We start from the raw sequence: 23,245 nt of genomic DNA, 5'->3' as shown, positions 1-23,245 counted from the left end.
AGCATGATTTGTGGTGCCATAGGTCTGCCTTCTGCAACTTTCTGAATCTATCTTGTAGACCAACACATTCAGAAGACACCAAGTTAGGGAACTTTGCCATAGGTAAGACATATAAAGGTAAAGGTTCCCCTCGCACATATGTGCTAGTCATTCCCGACTCTAGGGGGCGGTGCTCATCTCCGTTTCAAAGCTAAAGAGCCAGCGCTGTCCGAAGACATCTCCGTGATCATGTGGCCGGCATGACTTAACGCCAAAGGTGCAAGGAACGCTGTTACCTTCCCACCAAAGGTGGTCCCTATTTTTCTACTTGCAGTTTTTACGTGCTTTTGAACTGCTAGGTTAGCAGAAGCTGGGACAAATAACGGGAGCCACTTACCCACTAAACCACCCTTTTGTAAGACATATAAGATCCCACAAAATCAATCTAAGAATTTTATCTATTTACATGTAACATGTAGCAAAAACAAGCAAGCAAGGTCAATGTCCTGGCAATTGAGCTTTTCAAAGAAGTAGTCTTATTTGATTTTTTAAAGATTAAGTTAAATGAACCCACTTTTAATAGTAAGGTGAGCTGCTTTTTCTGTTCTTCAAGTCTGAGGTTTGCTAATTTCCAGCACTCTTGAATTTCTGTAAGTTCCTTCTGTAGAGATGCTTCTGTCTCACCATCAGCACAGAGCAACAGCTGTTTTCCACCTTCCACTGTTAAAATGTAGCTCCCTTGCTGGCGAAGAAGCACTTTCTCTTTGAGCTGGGAAGACCAAAGACATTCCAGAAACATCACACTAATTTCATAACATTGTCAGATAAGTCAGTCAGTAATATCCTAAATCACAGGATGAGTGTTTTTCCTCCAAGAAGGACTTTTAAACTTTGCCATTATAATCATTTCTGCATAAAAAGCTGGTAGTATAATGAAACAATCCAAAGTGCAATGAAGATGTCTCTTTGAATGGGAATGAAACATTTCATTTGTTTCATTTGCAACAAAATCGGCAAGCTCAGAGCTCAAACCAACAACATAACTACCAACCTGAACTACTAATATTCAAAGACATTTCATAATGAAACCTTGCAGCTAGTATTTCATCAGCTGTTATTGTATTTTATTTTTCCTCTTTTATTTTTTTTCCTTTGTTTTTTCCCCCTCTCTTGCTTAATGAACTCTTCCCTATGATCTTTTTGTAATCTCCCCACCATCTGTTCAGCAGGTTCAAAAGCTGAGGGTTTTGGTAGAAAAAGTCCTTCAATGTTATATTATATAAAAACCAGGTCTTTGCAAGAATTTAATTATGCTGCAACATAAGATATGAAGGAATTTTTTTTCCAGGATCATATTCAGTCTAGGAAATCCAAACATTGTTGTATACTGAGGATGCTATATTAAAGGGCCTCTGGTGGCTCAGACTGCTAAGACAGTCTGTTATTAATACAGGTTCAAATCCCACCAGGCACAAGGTTGACTCAGCCTTCCATCCTTTATAAGGTAGGTAAAATGAGGACCCAGATTGTTGGGGGCAATAAGTTGACTTTGTATATAATATACAAATGGATGAAGACTATTGCTTGACATAGTGTAAGCCGCCCTGAGTCTTCGGAGAAGGGCGGGATATAAATGCAAATTAAAAAAAAAAACTTTCCCTGGGAAAAACCACCACACATTTCATAAATACTCTTTGAGTCATGGAAACAGACTAGACAGGCCTATTGTGTGGCTATTTGGAGTTAAGATCTTGTTAAGAAAGTCTTCACTTTGCGGAACTTCCGGTTTGGCACCGTAGGTGATGGCGGTGATCTTTACGATCACCAACCTCTGGATTATGTGGAATCGCTAGGACAGCTTAAATCTGCTGTCCAGCGGTTCGGAAAACCCCCTCTTCGGGAGAAGGAGAAGGTGGTGAACTGAGGGCAGAGGTTGAATTTCCCTAAAGTCCCTGAGAAAAAAGGGTTTGAAGGGTTAAGTTCCCTCCAGTAACCCGAAGTGCTCCAGATTCGAGGATTCTTCTGCTTTGGCGGAACCAATCACCACGACCAAACGCCGAGATTTATTTTGGACAATAAAGGATTATACCGGACAGAACGAAAGTGGGAGAACTTTATGCAAGTAGCCAAGCCGATTCCCCGATACTTTGTAACAAGTTTGAAAACAGTAAAAAAATGGAGGCGAATTGTTAACAAGTTAACGAGTGGAAAGCGAAAGTGATACTTTCAGCGTTTGTCGTCTGCAGTTGGTAATTTGCATGTTACTTGCTGCTTTAACTCTTTAACTCTTTGCTGCCTGCTGATAGAATCTAGAATCTAGGGAGATTTTTAAATATTGCTTTAAAAGACTGTGTTTCTCAAGTTAAGAAGATTTAAAGTGAATATTAAGTTGGAAATAAATAAATAAATAATTTTATAGAAGATGGCAGCCAAACAATTAAAGTCTACTGTAACAAAGAGCTCTGGAACTTTATCAGCTGGTGCCTCTCCAGCTCATACAGCAGAGACTAGAACATTGAATTTAGAGGCGTTACAAGAGAACTTAAAAGGCTTTATAGAAGAAAAATTTAAAGTAATAACTGATGAGATGTCTGAAATGAAAGAGCAGATATCAGAAATTCAAGTGGGAAATAAAGAAGTTAAGGAAGGATTTGTAATGGCAGTACGAAGTTTGGCAACGAATGTGATTTTATTGGAAGAGGAGGTTGAAGAAATTAAGCAACATAATTTAAAATTAGAAAATAAAATGGATGAATTTCAAAGTAAAATGGAAAAACAGAGGATGAAATAGTTTTGATACAATATAGAAATATGGAATTTGCTCTTAGAATTCGAGGTTTGAAAGAAAATAAGGAAGAGAATTTAAGGAAATTTTTCTGAAGTATTTGCTGAGATATTAGCAGCTCGTCCAGCAGATGTGGCTTATCAAATTGATAAAATATATCGTGTGAATTCTTGGATAGCAAGGCAAAAAAGTTGCCAAGGGATGTTGTTATTTATTTTACAAACAGAATAGTGAGAAATCAGATTTTGCAAGCTTCATATAAGGGGAGAAGATTCAGATTGCTGGTCAAGATATCTTTATATTAAAGGAAATTCCACCAAAATGTTAAGGGCTAGGAAGGAATTTGCCTTCCTGGTGAATGAACTTAAAAAACATCAGATTGAATATAGATGGGATATTCCAACTGGTATAATAGTATATTATGCAGGGAAAGTACATCGTTTCAATACGGTTGGAAAAGCAAGAGAATTTTATGTTGAGGTATTAAAAGTTGGAAGTCTTCCCCATTGGAAGCTAGAAGAAGGAGGCTGAAGGGAAGGAAAGAGAAGTGAAGCAGGTACAAGAACAGATTGTGATGGAAGAAGATTTATTACAAGTGTTGGAAATACCTACGACGGGTTTAGATTCAAAAGAACAAAGGCTGACAAGAGCTGCTGCTAAACGCAAGGAACAAGAGATGAAGGCACAACAACAACTGGCAACTACTACAACGGAAACAGTGGGAGGAGCAAGGCCTAAAGTAAAATGTGATCTGCGGCTGGTGTTCCAAAAGTTTCCTTCGCCCGATAATGGCAATTAAACTATTATCTTGGAATGTTAATGGCCTGAATTCACCGCAGAAGAGAAGGAAAGTATTTCATTATTTGAAACAATTTAAAAATGACATTACCTGTTTACAAGAAACACATATTAGATCTTGCTAAATGTTGGAGATGCGATTGTGAAGATGCTACTTATTACCATATATGGTGGACTTGTAAAAAAGTTAAAGCATTTTGGATTAAAGTATGGTGGATCATGCAGAATATTTTGAAAAAGAAGATTAAGTTTACTCCGCAGTTCTTTCTACTAGGAATAATTATGGACTATACAGCTATAGAGACTAAATTGATTTTGAACTTAATAACAGTCGCAAGACTTTTGATTGCTCAGTATTGGAAGAAAGAAGAATTACCTACAATCGAAGAATGGACACTCAAAGTATCAAATCTGGCAGAGATGACAAAAATCTCCGCTTACTTGAAAGACTATATACTAGAAAAATATATTTTAGAATGGAAAATGTGGATTGATTATATTTAAAATAAGTATCAGATAAAAAAATATCGAATAGCATATGAGTAAATTTAGGAAATATTTTGTATTAGATATATTTTTGAAGGAGAGGGGAATTGAGAGTGTGACTAAGTGTGGTGTGACTAGAGATTATAATTTAGGAATTATTTTGGATTATGATTGTTAGTTTTGATACCCTGCATTTTGTTCTGGGAAGTCGGGGTGGGGGGTGGGGGGTAAGGGGGAGGGGAATTGGGGGGGGTTTGGTAGAGATGGAGTGATGGTTAATGTACAGGGATTATTGAAGAAATATAATTAATGTAGGGTCGGGTCTGCATAGTTACCATTTTAGAACGGTGAGGAGGGAGAAAAGAGAGAGTAGGAGGTAGGAAAGAGGAGAAGAGGAAGGAAGAGGGATAGTAGAGGGAGAAGGAAGGTGTAGGGTGGAGGGAGGAGTGGATGTAGATAAGAGAAGGAGAGGAAGGTTTGGAAAGTAAAAGAAGGTAGAAGAGGGAAGAGTGTTAAAAAGGGTGGTGGTGACTGGGCAAGCCCGACTAATTGTATATAACTGTACATTGGATGAATTATTTGATATGATTGTAAAAATAAAACTTTTTATAAAAAAAAAAAAAAAAAGAAAGTCTTCACTTTGCTTAATAATTGCAGTTATACCTGGCTAAACAAGTATAGTGAAATATTTAATTCGTTCCATTAAGTGATACCCGACTCTATTTAGATTGAAAATGGTCTGCCAATAGTTACCTGCATTTCATCCAACAGGGCTCTAGCTCTCTGTAGTGGGATAGGAACACTGCCTAGTCCACTTGCTGATTGACAAGTCACTTCCACCAGCCACTTGCGCAATTTCTCTGCCATTTCTCTGTATCGTTGCCACTGACGAATCTGACTGTCAATGATGCCCCTTCTCTGCTGGGCTCTACGAATTACCCCTTGCCACTGATTACTGAGCAATGCCAGTTTCAAATTGAATTCATCCCTTGAAAAAGGAAAAACACAACGTAAGTGTTTAGTATAGAAACAAAGTGAGCCAAACAAAAGCAGCCAGAATGGCTAACAACTATGATACATTGATTTCTATTACTGTATTGTAGAATCCATTTGCCTTTGAAATACTCCCACTGAGAACTTCTAAAATTAACTTTGTAATAGTCAGATGAAAAGTTTGCCATAATTGCATTTTTTTTCTGTCAAAAACAGTACTGTCAATACAAATTCTTATATATGAAATAAAGGCAACAAGAAACCACAGTTACAACTAAAATCTATATTGATTGTAGGTGAACAAGCAGACTATGTAATAGAAAGCAAACACACTATTAATGATATCAGTCATGTAAAATGCAATTTCACAAATAGTAAGTAGCCCATTATTAAAATGTACCAATAGTTTGGGGAAAATAAATGCATATTAGATTAGAAGCAAAGCTTTCAAACATGAAACAGTCGGAAAAACAGAATTTTTTTACAATACATGTTTTACCTGTCATCTACCTGCCCTTGCTCAAGAAGGTTGTGGCCATCCATGATGATAGAATGTAAAATCTGTTGCCGACTAAACATCTCTGCTTGGAACAGCTAAAGAACAAAAAGTTTTTAAAAGTGAATTCCAAATGAGCTAAACAAAACAAAAACTGATTCCTAAATAAAAGTTTAACCTTTCTAACCTTTCTAATATACTTAGGATGTAAGTTATTTTTAGATGGATAAGTAATTAGACATTTTTAAAAAAAAAACAATAAAGTAGCTAATTATGGGTTAATTTGGTCTACAGTATAGTTTTAAAAAACTAACAGCCATAAAGAAAGTGGTCTATTTTAATAGCTTTTATATCACTGTCTATATTCATGTTAAATATTATCTTGCAAATATGATACATAGGTAATACAAAAGCAAATGTGTAATTTACAGATATGTAATAGTTCCCCTTTTTCTTTATCAAATTGAAGACATATAATCATTTACACATTCAGAAAAAAAATCAAGTAATAATACCAAAGGAAAAAGGGGGGGGAAAAGCTTGTAATTTATGAACAATATTTTTTCCCCAATTTTCTACATGGCTGAACATTTGTAGATATATTTCAAGCATGCGCTCTAGAACTTCTGTTGGCAATAAGCTTCATTTACCTCTTGCTTAGCTCTTGTAAGCTAGATAAAAATCCAGACAGAGAAGACTAATGTATTTACAATGATACCCTGTTTTCCCCAAAATAAGACATCCCCTGATAGTAAGCCCAATTGGACTTTTGAGTGCATGGCAATAAAGCCAAGTGCTTATTTCAGGGTTCAAAAAATATAAGACAGGGCCTTATTTTCGGGGAAACACGGTAGTCTTTTTCTGCATGTGAATGGCCCCTATTCTTTTTTTGTGTGTGTCAAGCTTCCACATATTGAGATGAATGTCAGAATGGCTCTGATGTCCAGACTTTGAAGTCTACTGAACTATATTTATTATCCAAAATGAAATCAAATTTAATCTTCCCAAATTAGGAGAATTCTCGTATTCAATTAATCGCAGAATCTCCCAACTTAGTTTTAGATTGTGCTATCATACGTTTTGCAGTTCATCTGTTTAGCTAAATGTTGCTTGATTACACTGAAAAGTCTTAAATCTTCTATAATAAAATTAAGTTGGTGGAAGAAAATATGTCTCTTAGTCCTGATATATAAATTGGTGACTGTGGGCCAAATATAACTCTTTTGTAGACTGAAACTCTCCATCAAGCTCTTTCTTCTAGTTTACATTCATATCAGGTTGAAGCAGTAATTTATTTCCCCCTATTTGCCGGTGGGGGAGGCTTAATTATTATTATTTTTAGTTTTCAACAAGATTTTTACAGGGTTATTTCTTGCATATCTAGCCTACTATTATTGGTTGCATTTGCTCTCACAATTAACGGATCTCAAAAACAGTCTTCTCTACAGCCACAGATAAAAATTTAGGAAGTGTCAATTTTTTCAACTTTCACTATCCAAACTTTAGGGGTGCTCAAAAGTTGTGACATGCCTTGGGGGATCGTAAAGATATTTTGGTTACTTTAATATAATTTAGATGTGCTTGGTATATAACTACATAAATATCATAACTTTTTCCGACCCTGTGGAACGAACTTCCCCTCGGACTTCGACAATTACCTGACCTTAGGACCTTTCGCCGCGAACTTAAAACTTATTTATTTTGTATTTTGGACTAGCCTGATTTTTATTTTTATTGGATGGGTTTTTAAAATTTTGTGATTTTACAGGGGAGTACGTTTTTTAACATTTTGGGCATTTAAATTAGTTTTTTAAGGGATGTTTTTAATTATTGTGTGTATCTATATTTTATCTGCCTGTTCACCGCCCTGAGTCCTTCGGGAGAAGGGCGGTATACAAATTAAAATATTATTATTATTATCATTATCATTATCATTATCATTATCATTATTATTATTATTATTATTATTACTTTTTAACATTTTGTTTCTTTCATTTTTATATTATCTGATGTCAGTGTCTGTCCATCTCCTATATAATCCAGCTGTCATGCTCTATGATCATGAACAGAGATCAAAATCTGTTTGAAGAAATCAATCCTTACTAGTACAGTTCCAGTTCACTGACAATAAATAGAAGTTGATACAGTAGTTCAAGAATTCTGTCATTATAACTTGCCTCGTGCGCCCTCTGCTGTTCTAAAAGAAGCTGGTAGTTTCCTGAAATTTCTGCAGCCAGTTTCTGCTCAGTTTGAACCAAGAACTCCATCCAAGTCTCACATTTTTCTAGGAAGGTTTGTTGCTGCAGCATGAAGGACTGTAGCTTACTGCAAGGATAAAGAAGGACTCAATGTACATCTCAGTCTAAAAAACAAACTTATGTTTATTTTTTAAAAAATTAAAACATTACTGAATTACCCAAACAACATTACTGACTTCTTCTTGGATTTTTAAAAATATGTTGATGAAAAAGGGAATAAAGGAAACGAACTGAATATAAGCACAAACATCTGAGGATGGCCGTTTCTTAAAATTTGAAGTTAGTGAACCTGTTTGTCTCACTTAAAACTTTATTTTAATTCCTAAAGAAAAAAAGTTCAGAAGTACTTTTATTTTTCTAAGCACACTCTGTTTTAATAATAGATTATTAAGAGTCTTCTCTGCAGGGAAATTAAAAAGACAGTAATAATCAAACACACATTTTAATCTGTTATTTCTATAAACCTTACTTTTTATCATCTTTTTCTTCCTCTCTCCCTTTGTTTGGGTTCATGCATTATGTTAAGCCACAATGCAGTTTGTTTATCTTGAGCTCAGCACCTAACTGTGATTTTTCCAGTAAAATCTTTTAAAAGAAACCATACAAGTGTTCAGACTAGACAATTTATTTGTGACACGGTTCCCACTTTTTTGTTTGTTTGTTTGTTTAAAGGCACAGCAGAAACATGGTGACGTAATTAGAAGAAGCGGATCAAAAAGGTTAGTTTATTTTTCACTGGAATTCTTTTCACATAAGAGAAGGTAGATCCAAAGGCATTGTAAGCAAAACCTGGACCAAAGGCACTAATTCTTCATTCCTCACATATACATATCAAATGAACTTATAAAATATTTGACAGCGCAAGGGATGGAATTTCCTGCAGCTAGTTAGCATATCTGAAGTGAAAAGTATTCATGATAATGTTGTTTCTCTCTATAATGTTCACACCAGGGGTGGGATTCTACCGGTTTGGACCCGTTCAGGCTAATCGGTAGCTCCGACAATCAGCCGGGAGCAAACTGTTTCGCTCTGACAAGCAATTGGGGCCCCCCACCCATTCCTGCTCTGTATTCCCCTATATTGTCACAGCTGAGTCGCCCGGCAGAGGGGATTGTCACGACTCAGCTGTTACACTCACCAGCAGTAACACAGAAGGGACGGCTTTGAGAAAATTGTGCACGCACGCTGTGATCTCTGAACCGGTTATTAAACCGGAAAGATCCCACCACTGGTTCACACCCTGAACACCTTATTCCAAGGGTCTCCAACCTTGGGAACCTTCAGACTTGTGGACTTCAACTCCCAGAGTTCTGGGAATTCTGGGAGTTAAAGTCCACAAGTCTGAAAGTTGCCAAGGTTGGAGATCCCTGCCTTATTCTGTTGCATGTAATTTTCCTATTGCAGCAATTATTTTTCATTATTAGTGATCCATAGGTCACAGAGTATCAATTAAGGCCAGAAAAACAGGCAGCAAGCAATTTTAATGAGACCAGAATCTGAAGAATCATGAAACTTTTGGCTTCTTGATTAAAGAGATGGTTTTGCAAATAAGACCCTAGCAGCTGTTTCCTGAATGAAATTTCTTGAGGGCCATCACTCTTTTGTTTGAGTTTTCTGACATTTTATATCTAATTTGCTTTACTTGTGTCATCTAATTGCCTTGGGAAGGCCAATTGGCTTTTGTAAGATATACACAAATAATCTTTCAGCCAGTGAAGTAGATACATTTAGATTTTAATAAACTTCTGGCAAGAGACTTAATCTATTTTTAGTTTTGCTTCTGGACCTTTTTTAACCCATAGTAGAAAGAGTCTTGCTTGAAACCATATAACAGAATGAAGTAAATTTTTACATCTTTCCGAACTTTATCCAAGCTTGATGGACATTATCTTACACATGACCCCCACCCTGTTAAAGACCTTGGAGTTTTCATATCAAATGATCTTAGTGCCAAAGCCCACTGCAACTACATCGCAAAAAAGGCTTTAAGAGTTGTAAACCTAATCTCGCTTAGCTTCTTCTCCAAAAACACTACACTACTAACCAGAGCATATAAAACATTTGCTAGACCAATTCTTGAATACAGCTCGCCTGTCTGGAACTCATACCACATTTCTGACATCAATACAATTGAACGTGTCCAGAAATATTTTACAAGAATAGTTCTCCACTCCTCTGAATACAACAAAATACCTTATGCCACCAGACTTGAAATCCTGGGTTTAGAAAATTTAGAACTATGCCGCCTTCGACATGACCTGAGTTTAACTCACAGAATCATTTATTACAATGTCCTTGCTGTCGAAGACTACTTCAGCTTCAATTGCAACAATACACGAGCACACAATAGATTTAAGCTTAATGTTAACCGCTCCAATCTTGATTGCAGAAAATATGACTTCAGTAACAGAGTTGTTAATACTTGGAACATACTACCTGACTCTGTGGTCTCTTCCCAAAATCCCCAAAGCTTCAACCAAAACCTGTCTACTATTGACCTCACCCCATTCCTAAGAGGTCTGTAAGGGGCGTGCATAAGAGCACAAGCATGCCTACCGTTCCTGTCCTATTGTTTCCTTTCGTTATATCCAATTAATATAGTTATTACATACTCATGCTTATATATATGCTCATATATTGTATAGTTATTTCATGCTTATTCTTATATACTGTGTGACAAAATAAATAAATAAATTCTAGAATTAGTCTGAACATTAGGATCAGAACCATTGGCCTGACAACTCTGCTTTATTAAAACTCCAGTCTGTGTAAATCACACTGTTTTGTAAATACCTGACTTACCTGAATCTTTCAGTAGTTTGTGAATAAATCACTGACCAGCATCTATTCAGACTTTGCATCCTTTTAATTTCTTTATCATTCAAGGGCAACCTATATCCCAGCTCATTTAGACGATCCAAATCTGGTGCCATGCTGCTGAATTTTAGCATCTGGCACTATATAGTGACAGGAAAAAAGGTTTCTTAATAGTTTTAATTGCCATATTTGTAATCTGGGTACATTACTGCAAAATATTTATTTTATACTGTATTTTAGACTGTATACAGTATTTTATACTGTAAAACTGTACTGGACTACAATTTTAAATGCTTTATGTTACAATAATAAAACATATTTTATTTTCAGCTTATAGAGTTATCCATATTGTAACTATTACCTTGGACAGCTCACAAGCAAAGTTCTATTTAGAAGGAAGAAAATAACAATAACTTTTCCTTTTTTAGAAAATTGATTAAAGTGCCCGATATGACTTACACGCACAGGGAGAATGTTAATGTATTTTTTGAATTAATAATACATCTTCTCTCTCTCCAAGGAGCTCAGTGCAACAAATATGAAACTATTCCTTGTGTGATGACCCAGGGCATGGCACAGAGATAACACAAACAGCTGGCAGTCCAAACCGCCCCTTTATTGCTCCAAATCTCCCCAAATGCTCCCATGTTTCGGGCAAGTCCCAGAGCAGAGTGATAACAAACCCCCACACAAACCTCAAGCAGCCTCTGGCTGCAATTAGTCCAGCCCGGCACTGTCTGCACCAAGGCTGCACGGCAAGAAATCCCAAATGTATTTGGCAAAACAAGAGCAAAGCAAGGAATTAAGAGAGCAAAAGATCCAGATAATTAGTCCAGAACGCCAACAAGGAATGCAAAGACATTTGGCAAGTTCAAACGTTGGCACACAATACTTCAGGAACTCAGTGTTTGTTCCCGGCAGATGCCCCTTCCCTTGGCATCTCCTTGTCATTCCCCAGTGTGCCTGGTGAAGCTGGATGGGGCACTCTGCGCTGATCATGCCTTCTCTGCATTCTCCGAGCCCTTGCATCAGGAGTGGGTGGTTCTTGCACCTTGTCTGAGCTTTATCTCTCCTGTTCATCCTGCCTCTGTTCTTCCCTGCCTGTAGACCTTACTAATTCCCAACAGCCTTGCCTGGACTGACTCTGCCCCTCCCCAGTTTCCTCCAAGGCCAACGGAACTGTCCTCTCACTCGCTGTCAGTTCTTGTTCCAGGTCATCTTCCGCTGCAGATTCAGACTCTGACGGGAGCATGACACCTTGGAATACACCCTAAAAAAAGTTTTGAGCTCTTAGCTATGCTAATAAGGCTTTGATGTTATGATTGTTGGGAATAGCTGGGAAAAAAAGTGGCACTCCATATTGCTGTTGAGAAAGTCAGCAGTTAGGACTGGTTATTGCAACAGATCTTGTTATTCTATGAGAATACTTACATATAAGTTAAACACAAAGCTAGTGGCTGCTTATATACATACATAACAACACTTTGTTCTATCTTCTTTGATATGAACCTATTTTACCTGATATTTAATCTCGCTCATTCTTTTAATCCACTTTATTATTCTCAAATACATAGTTTTTGTTTTCCGTTTAGGTTTTTTTTTAAAAAAAACATAAATTTATAAATAAGTAAGTACCCAATAACAATAAATAAAATACATTTTGAAAGTAAAAAAAAAAGCATTTTCAAAAACTCACTTTAAGCTCTTCCATTCTGTTCCGAATGATAGATGAGTCCGATGAGTGGCTTGGATCTTGCATTTTCAGCATCTCTTCCGCTTGCTTTGTCCACTGCTCCAGTCCTGCCAGACTGAGATTAAAGGTCTGGTAGTCCTGAACTCCTTCCTTAAATTTTTAAAAATGGGGACGGTCATTAATACAGGTATTTTTTTTTCATGTTAGAATGGCATGAATCCAATATAAAAAAGGAACATTAAATTTCTAAATTAAAAAAGGTGGTGTTTGAATGATATGAAGCTGGAACAACTAAAAGTAAAGTTGTACCTTATGTTGATTAAGGTCATAATTCAAGTTGTGCCCTAAAAGGTCTGTTGCCAAATGAATGTGGACATTCATTTATAGGTTGTTTGCTTTAGGAAAAAAAGATGAAATGCTAAGATTTAAACCTAATGATTTTGTGTTCATCTAGGAACATAAAGAAATGTTGTATTATCAGTCCGTATAAAGGAACTGAACCTTGACTATTCTTTAGTCTTAAAGGAAAACAAACCTGATTGGAAAGGCATAAGATACTGGTGTGGTAGACATGTGTATCTGCAAAAAAATATTGGGCAAAAATTTGTATGTGGTTGGAGAAGATGATGCAGCAACATATCGATTTTGAACCTGAACTATTCCTGTTGGGGATTCTACCAGAAGCTTATAGAAAAGAAAATGTATACTTGATTATTCATATAATAACTGCAACTAGAATTGTATCTGCACAAAATTTGAAAAGTGAAGTGATCCCTACGGATGAAAATGTGATTAAGAAAATGTGCAGAAATGAATAGATTAACACTTGCAATTAAAGGAAAGGAAGAATCTGATTATTATAATATATGAGAGTTATTTTATCAGTGGTTAGAGAATAAGTATAAAAGTAATGTATTATAAACGCAAATAAGTTAAGAAGAGAAATGTTACAATGGTAGGCATGTTAAGTATTAGTAGTAATATAAAAATTGTTATGACACAAAATATGTACTCAGACAACACACTATTTAATGAACGATGAAATGTTTGTATTAGAACAGGGGTGTCCAAAGTTTTTTGAGTGAGGGCCAAATACAGAAAATTAAGCAAAGGCCCGGGCCATGGGGGGGGGGGTGTGAAATTTTTTTGTACCAGTTCTTTGGGCGTGGCTTATTTTGGGGTGTGGCTTGGTGGTCATGTGACTGGTGGGCGTGGCTAACTGCTCATGTGACTGAGTGGATGTGGCTATGGGCATAGAAACTACTCAGAGGGCTAAAAAAAGTAATTTTTGACCAGTCCTCACACTTATGACCATCCTCACATTTATGCCCATTGCAGCATTTTTAACAACCATATCACTCATTTCACAACTGCTTCTCTTCACCACGGTTACAAGATAGGGTGCAAAATGTAAAGATAGTTGTAGGTGTGAGGACCAGTCAAAAGTGTGAGAACCTGTCAGAAATCACTTTTTTTTCAGTCAGTCTACTAAAAAGCAACAATATGTGGATATTATCTTCATTTAAGGGTGGAAAATGTTTCATATTCATTCATCTTGGCCAGGGGTGTCCAAACTTGGTCCCTTAAGACTTGTGGACTTCAACTCCCAGAGTCCCTCAGCCAGCAAAGCTGGCTGAGGAACTCTGGGAATTGAAGTCCACAAGTCTTAAAGACCAAGTTTGGACACCAATCTTAACTTTGTTTTGTATTTGGTATGAACTTGAAACTCCCTTCGTTATTCCCTGCCCAAGGGGTGGAGGCGTGAGGAGCCTCACCAGGCGGCCCGAGGAAGGCGAGGATAGAACTGCTGGGGTCGGGCACGGCCAGCAGCCACTTTCCCGCTTGCCGCCTCCTCCTCCGCCCCCTCCCTTCGTTATTCCATGCCCAAGGGGTGGAGGCGCGAGGAGCCTCACCAGGCGGCCCGAGGAAGGCGAGGCTAGAACTGCTGGGGTCGGGCATGGCCAGCAGCCACTTTCCCGCTTGCCGCCCCCTCCTCCGCCCCCTCCCTTCGTTATTCCATGCCCAAGGGGTGGAGGCGCGAGGAGCCTCACCAGGCGGCCCGAGGAAGGCGAGGCTAGAACTGCTGGGGTCGGGCACGGCCAGCAGCCACTTTCCCGCTTGCCGCCGCCTCACCTGTTTCTCGATGGCTGTCACTGCCGCCACGCGTGTCTGACATGGGGAGGCGCGAGGAGCCTCGCCAGGCGCCCCGAGGAAGGCGAGGGTAGAACTGCTGGGGTCAGGCACGGCCAGCAGCCTCTTTCCTGCTCACCACCTCCTCCGCCCCCTCCCTTCATTATTCCCCGCCCATGGGGAGGAGCCGCGAGCCTCGCAGCGCGAAAAGGGCCATATTAAATTATACTTTCAGAATTTGCTGCGGGCCAATAAAAACTGACCCGCGGGCCGCAGTTGGCCCGCGGGCCGTAGTTTGGACACCCCTGTATTAGAAGAAAATACAAAAAAAAAAAGATACTGATGCTGAAGTTCAACTACTCTGGCCACCTAGTGGGAAGAGAGGGTTCATTGGAAAAGACCCTGATGTTGAGAAAGACTGATGGCAAAAGGAGAAGGGGACCACAGAGGTTGAGATGATTAAATAGTGTCATCGGCACAATGGACATGAGTTTGGGTAGATTCAGGGACACAGTGGAAAACCTTAACATGCTATGGTCCAGGGGGTTGTGAAGACTCAGACATGAACAAAAAAAATCAGTCTGTATAGCAGTTCTCAAATATTGTGCTTGAATAAAAAAAAATCCTTTGAGGAGAACTGTTCTTTTCTCCAAAACTGATTGCTTACATTACTATGTCCTAATCACAATAAATTATAAATTATAGCCACTGTTCTGACCTAGGCTCTCTTAACAAGCAGGAAGCAGGAATTGGTCCCGGCAATTTTATTTACACCACTGTGAATGACGTTCATTCACAGTCAGCAAGGTTTATCCAAACAGTTTTTCAAAGGAATATTTCTCAACACATCTTATCTTGTTTGGCAAGCTGCCAGGTAACTTGTTTCCAACCGCAGTAGAAGGCAAAACTTGGCACAGAGTCTCTCAGAGTCACAGAATGAACAAATTGTTTCCTGCAAAAGCCCACTCCCTGTTTGCTCCTCTTTTATTTCCTATGGGAGTGGCCAATCACCTCCTAGGTGTGGCTTTACTCCCAAGTTGATCCTACTTTCTGAGTTGTTCCTGTCTTCTGGAAGCTCTGTGCATGAGCACACTGGGAACGGTGTCCAGCTGTTCCTCTGCCTCGCTGCTGTCTAACTTCCTCTCTGCCCCTAATGCAGAGACCTCATCCGAGCTTTCCCCAGCCCCCAGGACTGGCCCAAGTTCCTCCCCAACCTCCTCACTGTCCAACTCTACTGCCAGCTCTGCTGGCTGCCAATGGGCCACAACAGCCATGTGATTAGTTGAAAGTACAATAAGAGACTACTTTCTCTGACATGTCAAGGAACATTTCCCTACCTGTAATATTGACTGCTGTCTGTTGAGTCCCTGTTCTAAAGAAGTTAAATTCTGATTTAGTAAGAGCTGGCCAGATTGGATAGCTGCTGCTGCAGAAGAATCCACTTGCTGCTTCAGCTGTTCCCCTAGTTCGTGCAGAACAGATAGAGAATCTTGCATTGTCTTCATGCCTTTAAGTAGATCCTGTGGAAATCACAGCAAAAGTTGAAGATGACAACTGTAATGTTAAAATTCATTTTAGTAAATATATGGGGCCTGAATGAAGCAATAGCAATAGCATTTAGACATATACTGCTTCAGAGTGCTTTACAAGCCTCTCTAAGTGGTTTACAGAGTCAGCATATTGCCCCCAACAATCTGGGTCCTCCCAACCACAGAAAGATGGAAGGCTAAGTCAACTTTGAGACGCTTAGAATTGAACTCCTGGAGTGAGCGGTGAGTTAGCTCTGCAGTACTGCATTCTAACCACTGCGCCACCAAGGCTCTTATCAATCTTTATGCATGTGCTTGAACATGAGCACTTGGCACAATGACAGTATGTCATCCTGGCACAACTATGTCCAGTCCTTACAAAAACCTGATAGGATTTAATTCACTTTGTGATGTGACCCAAACAATTGTGACTGTGCAATATTTGAAAATATATATGTAAGATCAGGGGTGAAATTCAGCAGGTTCTGGAGAACCAGTAGTGGAAATTTTGAGCAGTTCAGAGAACCAGCAAATACCACTTCTGGCTGGCCCCAGAATGGGGTGGGAATGGAGATTTTGCAATCCTTTCCCCAGGATTGGGGAGGGAATGGGGATTTTGCAGTATCCTTCCCCTGCCACGCCCACCAAGCCAGGCCCACAGAACCGGTAGTAAAAAAAATTGAATTTTACCACTGTAAGATATAATGGAAAGACTCAGATGCACATATCTACATTACTGTGGAGTTCCCTGAGTTATTTTAGGAGAGTCTCTTTCTATTTCTACTTAATCTATCTAACAAAACTAGTGTTTTAATAATCACATGAGGAGAGATTACTTCACCCTTCAAGATATATTGCTTTAATCTCTCTCTCTCTCTCTTTCTCTCCCTCTCTCCCTCTCTCAAACAAAACAGAAGAGAAGGACTAGAAGATTACACTTATAAATAAGGTTCCTGAAGAACTGTTCAGCTTGTCGCTGGATACTATCAGGTAGTTTCCAAGATTCTGGAGATGGAATAGCATGGTTACCATTCCCCCAATTAACTGGGTTTATTGTATTCTCTGCTCAACTCACATGCATCTGTTGGTTGATCCGAAATACCACTTTATTTCTTATGGCCTGGATAAAAATTTAATAATATGTTCCTAATCAATTAGGATCCTAATGCTTTTCCTGGAAAAGCAGATAAACTTGCTTTGCAAGATACAATGAGGTAGTAGGCTTTGTGAGACAAATAATAGAGCGAAAGCTAGATATTTTCTTTTCACTATCAGCAGCTTCCTAATTTGTAATAATCTATGCTAGTTTAATATACTTATTTACTTGTTGGAGTCTCAATTCAGGACTGTATTCACCAGAACAACAGTTTACACTACAAGCTTATTAAACATACATTGCAGTCATGAATCCAAGCAGTGACTTCATCATCAACAGTGTCCTTATTTAGTTCAGCCTTCAAAAGTTCATTTGTTCGGTCCTCATACTGCCGGACAGTAGAAGAACATTGCAAGTAATAGTTTTTATATTTCTGCCAGAGATGAAGCAGACCTTTACTGGAATGTAAATGCTCTGCAATTTCTTCTAGAAGATTGTTCCATCTGTAAAATGAAAGAAACAGATAATAGTGCAAAAGTTACATAATATAACAACATAGTTCAAATAATGGATGATGGATGAGAAAAATCTTTTGAATACATGACATAAAGTAGACTTATAACAGATGCCATGTATAAAGGTGGTTCACTATTTGTAGAAATATAGGATTTTAGTATTATTTAATTTAAAAAATATAAGGATAAAAGTGCTAAACATTTACAGTCAAGATACCATAAGTAGTCTTCAGTTAAGTGAATCTGGAAGAAAGAATTAAAGAAATTGGAAGACAAAGTAGAAAATATTGAAACTGAATTACTCTTCCTGATAGTCTTCGGTTAATAACAATGAAGCTTAATTTGATTGGTGTTTTATAGGATCGGTAAAGGTTGGCTAGATTTGCTATCTGTTCTTCCAAAATTAAGTATTTTTATTATTATACTGTTTCTGGAAGAGCAAAACTATACCAAGAACATATGAAATCTTTGCTATTATTACAATGTTATCTGAAACAAAAATGCAGCTAGATTTGGCTGCATGGTAGGGAGAGAGGGATTCCAAATTAAAAAAAGAAACAAATAAAAAAAGCATTTAGGGATAGAGATTTTAAAGAAACATTAAAAATATATTTGAAAATAGCAAATTGTTTTATATAATGAGTTAGACTACAGTAAATTTACACAATTCAAGATTTTACTTCTTCAAGGATATGTATATGCATTTACAGACACACACACACACACACACACACACACACAGAGTAAAATATGTAAAAGAATATACACACACATATATATTCACAAAAAATGATTTCAGCTCAAAAAATGGAATTTTATATGTAAATCAAAACATATTTCCAAAATTTACTATTTCCTCTTTATTTCTTTAGAAATTTTCAACACAATAAAGGTTTTAAAAATTAAAGAAAATAGATAGAAAATAAGAACAAGAAAAAGAAAAAAAGAAAACATAGAATTATGACTTCTGCCCTTCTTTTCATCTAGTACCGTATTTTTTGGAGTATAAGACGCACCTTTTTTTCCCCCAAAAAAGAGGGTGAAAATCTGGGTGTGTCTTATACTCCGAATGTAGCCCCACCCAGCTTCTCAAACAGAGGTTTCAGAGGCTGAAAAAACATCAGAAACAGAGCTTCAGAAAAAAAGCCCCAAACGGAGCTTCAGAGGCTTTTTTTCTGAAGCTGTTTCAGAGGCTTTCAGAGGTAGAAAAAAGTTTTTTCTGAAATGGAATTCAGAGGCAGAAAAAAAAAGCAAAAAAAAAAAAAAAAAAGGCAAGGCACAGAGCTCACAACCAAGGAAACCTCCCAAAAAACTAAGGTGCTTCTTATACTCTGGTGCGTCTTATACTCCGAAAAATGTGGTAATTGCCATCTTAACTTTCCCCTTTTACTTGAACACTTTTAATCCTCAAATCCATGAAGCAACTATTCATTCTCTTCTTTCTTCAACAAAAACTCCATAATAGGTTTCTAATCTTAGTCCAGCTTCTAGAATTTTTTTATCTACTTTCGCAATTAATTACTAAACATTTGGAAAATATTTGCCAAAGGGGAATCTACATTACATTAGATTTCCAATCTGCTAGTAGGTACAAATTGTAGATTTTACTTAGAACAACAGCAATATTTTCATACCTTAAGTTCATTTCTTTCAAAGTATTATTAAGTGCCTCTGTAACTGGTGGATGGCATTCTTTTAATAGTGCATTGGTCACTGACCCAAATTTTTGTAAGCGATGGTCTTGCTTTTGCAATTCATCTTGCAAGTTCTAAACAAAGAAAAATAAGATTCAGGCAAACAGAAATGTGCAGTTTTTTTAAATGGTAAAAGATAGCTTTTTTTAAAAATAAATCTCATTTTCAAAAAAAATCTCATTTTCAAAATTACAATTGGTGGGTAATTATTATAGCAGGTGCTAAAATGACGGGAGCAAAGAAGTAATGAAATTCTGAAGCATCATTGACTAAAGATTGGTATTAGTCTTGGACTAATTTTAAATTTATTTTGTAACTACATTAGAGTGGTAATTTTTATTTTCTTAACATTCTGGCAAAATTCCATGATCTTGGTTAATATAATAAATGTGTTTGTTCTTATGGCTTACCTGAAGATTATCTACTTGGACTTTCACTGCTTCCAAAGAGCCAGTAAGAAGATGAAAGCGAGAGAGAGAATACCTTGCTTCCATTATGTAGCTATTAAGTTCTTCATAAGATGTTTTGTAAACTCTCCACTGATGAAGGACAGATTGTAGCAATGTTTTCAGCTGACCAACCTGGCCACAATGAAACAAGGGATACAATAAAAATTAAAAATATCAAAAAATATCAAAATATTGAATATCAGATTCTTATATCAGTATTTACTGAAATATGTTTGAATTGAAAAAACGAATTGTCATATTTTACTACGACATATTTTGTCTACAGTAGAATTGTTTTTTTAACAAATGGTGGTTATTTAGCTAAGAATGCAGCAATTATGGTAGTTATTTTCTGTCCCTTCCCTAATTCCTATTTAGAAGCTATACACAATTGTTACTGCTTACTTTGCTGAAGAAAAATCAATATTTTTACTTTGAAAGAAAGATAATGTTGAGAGAGAGAGAGAGAAAGAGAGAGAGAGAGAGAGTGAGAGTGAAAGAGGGAGGGAGGGAGGGAGGAAGAGAGGGAGGGAGAGAGAGAGCGAGGTGAACTGTGAATAGAAGATAAGATTTCTTACATTTGCATAAAAAACAGCTTTAAAGGAAAAGAAGCAAATGGGAATGAGGTAGAAATATTGAAAGCATAGTTGAACTGAAAACAGAGAAGGAAGGAAGAAAAAACCTCACTTGCACTTCATGCAAGATAGCAATATTTATTTATTTATTTATTTATTTATTTGTTTGTTTGTTTGTCCGTCCGTCCGCCCGCCCGCCCGCCCATCCATCCATCCATCCATCCATCTATCCCATTCACTAACCAAAGCAACTCTGCGTGGCTTACAATTTCATAAAATAATAAATATAAAAGCATTAAAACTAACAACACTTAAATGAAGGCTGAAAACCAAGAACACAAATGGTACAGGATTTTGTTACTCTTCGCTTCCTCTTGTCACCTTATCTGTGCAGGGAATATACATCTGTAATGAATAGTCTCTTTTACCTAAAGACATACTCCGCATGAATGAGGGCTCTGGAAAATCAGACTATTCTATTAGGGTAGATGGAGAAGATTGAGGCTGGAATAAGGCTGATATACTGACAGAATAACTAGACATACTAGGCAGGACTAGAAATAGGGTACTACTCAAGGTTGGCTCAGCCTTCCATCCTTCTGAGGTGGATAAAATGAGGACCCAGATTGTTGGGGGCAATAAGCTTACTCTGGAGACCGCTTAGAGAGGGCTGTAAAAGCACTATGAAGCAGCTATTTGGAGACCCACATTTCTGCAATGTCTTTTGTGTGAACACTGTGTATGTGAATAGTTAGTGGATATATAAGCAGATGGGGTATCAATTTTACAATGCCCTAGACTTGGAATAGAATAAGCTGGAAGGCACCTTGGGGGTCTTCTAGTCTGGCTCCCTGCTCAAGCAAGAGAACCTATACTATTTTAAAAAAGGTAAAGGTTCCCCTCGTACATACGTGCTAGTCGTTGCCGACTCTAGGGGGCGGTGCTTATCTCCGTTTCAAAGCCAAAAAGCCAGCGCTGTCCGAAGACGTCTCCGTGGTCATGTGGCCGGCATGACTCAACGCCAAAGACACAGTGTTGTGACCCAGGTTCCTGGACCCAGACTCCTGGACTCGGATGATTCAGAAAATGAGGGAGAAGACCTGGCAAGCCCTGCTTCTCTTGAGCCCTCTCCCTCCCTGGCACCCACTCAAAGGGAGGGGCCGGCAAGGCCTGATTCTCCCGGGCCTTCTTCTGATTTGGCAACGCCCCAAGAACAGTTTTGGAGGGACGCAAGATTACGAAGGCTTGATCGGCGTGCGCAGCAGTGGAAGAGTTGGGACAAAGCCAAGTCATAATTGTCATGCAGTGACATCTGCAGAGACTATAAATAGGAGGCGGGACTTCCTGGTTTTTTGTCTTGGACAAAGTAATGAGTTGGCGCGAGCTAATGAATTGGCGAGCTAACTGTTTTAATGGAGGAAGAATATATTCGTGAATAATTCTGGCCTTATCTATAATTTCCTCGTTATCTCCAGAAACTTGGCAGGCCCGTGGGTAGACGTGGCCAGGACATGTATCTATGTAAATAAAAGGAAAAAAGGAAGGCCTCTGACGGACTCTTTGCTGGGAGTATTGGGGGAAGGGAAACAGAACATTTTGTCCAAGACCTGATTAAAACATCTTCCACCAAAGATGGATCAGCAGCAGGTACAGCAGCAGTTAGAGCAGCTACACGCGGCTAATCAACAGCTCCAGCAGCAAGTGGCTCACTTGGCAGGCCAACTTGCTGCCAGGAATGTGCCTGCAGCCCCCATCCTCCCACCTCCTCCTCGCCGCAGTGCCCGATAACCGTGCGGATAAGTTTTCTGGGCAGCCTGAGATGTTCCCGACCTTCTTGGGACAGTGCCAGCTCTACATGGCTATGAGGCCAGAGGATTTCCCAGGCGACCGGGCTAAGGTGGCCTTCGTGATTAACCTTCTTTCCGGCTCGGCTGCTCGATGAGCCACGCCCTCTTGCTCCAGGACAGCCCCTGCTGGCGGACCAACAGCGTTTTGGCAGCACCTCGCACCATGTATGAGGACCCGTTCGAATGCTGGCGGCAACCAGGCGCCTTAAGGAACTCCGTCAAGGGAAACGCCCCTGCAGGAGTACATCGCCGAATTTCGTCTTTGTGCCAGGACTCTGACTGGAATGATGCAGCGCTGGTGGGCGCGTTCAGGAGGGACTCTCAGAGGAATTGCAAGGCGAGCTGGCCCGCGTGGGCGCGCGGACCCTCGACAACTTGGTGCCCTTTGTCTCCGCCTCGATGCCCGTCTGCAGCGGCGACCGTCCCGTCGCACCCGGGACCCTCCGTCGACATCTGCACCCCACTTCCTGCACCACCAGCACCCAGGGTCGCCCCGTTTTGTAACCGCTGCGGAAGAGCCCATGGAGTTGGGAGTGGCCAGACCTCGCCTAACAGCCCAGGAGCGGAACCGGGCGCCAAGGGGATTGTGCCTGTACTGTGGGGAGCCCGGCCGCCGCGCTTCTTGCCCCAGAAAGCGAAGTGGGGCACGCCGCCGGTCCCGAATCACAGCGTGACCAATCGGGAAGCGGAGCAGGCCCGACCTCGGGAAACCCTAGGTCGGGCACGTACTAAGCCCCACTGGGCGTTGCGGAAGTAGACTCTGGGCCCCTCGGCATCTGATTCTGGACACACGGATATGGTTGGGGAACCAGTCGGACGGGCTCCAGGCGCATGCGCTGGTGGACTCAGGGCCACAACAAACTTTATGGACCAGGCCTTTGTGACCCAGTTTGCGGTCCCGTGGTTCCGGTGGACCCTCCGATGCGGGTAGAGACAATTGATGGGCGAGAACTGGTGTCCGCCCCATTAAATTCGCCACCCAGCCTTTGCGCCTGGCTATTGGGGACCATGAGGAGGCGATCCAGTTTTATGTCACGGCGGACCTTCATTTTCCCTTGGTCCTTGGGTTGGCCTGGCGGACCCACGATCCTCAGGTGGCCTGGTC

At 39.4% G+C, this 23,245-nt stretch overlaps 1 protein-coding gene across 1 annotated transcript in view; it reads right to left on the bottom strand.

Annotated features, from left to right (window-relative positions):
• Positions 1–23,245, bottom strand: part of SYNE1 (spectrin repeat containing nuclear envelope protein 1) — a 363,177-nt gene that overhangs the window by 69,870 nt on the left and 270,062 nt on the right. Inside the window, exons 113-122 of the mRNA XM_058172424.1 lie at positions 19,680–19,850; positions 19,210–19,343; positions 17,359–17,563; positions 15,773–15,955; positions 12,309–12,455; positions 10,598–10,752; positions 7,715–7,862; positions 5,541–5,635; positions 4,802–5,036; positions 554–748 (exon numbers count right to left, since the gene is read on the bottom strand). Of these exons, the coding sequence (XP_058028407.1) occupies positions 554–748; positions 4,802–5,036; positions 5,541–5,635; positions 7,715–7,862; positions 10,598–10,752; positions 12,309–12,455; positions 15,773–15,955; positions 17,359–17,563; positions 19,210–19,343; positions 19,680–19,850 (1,668 nt within the window). The remainder of the gene's footprint in view (positions 1–553; positions 749–4,801; positions 5,037–5,540; positions 5,636–7,714; positions 7,863–10,597; positions 10,753–12,308; positions 12,456–15,772; positions 15,956–17,358; positions 17,564–19,209; positions 19,344–19,679; positions 19,851–23,245) is intronic.

Source organism: Ahaetulla prasina, chromosome 1, assembly GCF_028640845.1.
Source record: "Ahaetulla prasina isolate Xishuangbanna chromosome 1, ASM2864084v1, whole genome shotgun sequence".
Lineage (NCBI taxonomy): Eukaryota > Metazoa > Chordata > Lepidosauria > Squamata > Colubridae > Ahaetulla > Ahaetulla prasina.
The sequence above is the reverse complement of the archived record's forward strand: the minus strand, read 5'-3'. Positions and strand labels throughout refer to the sequence as shown.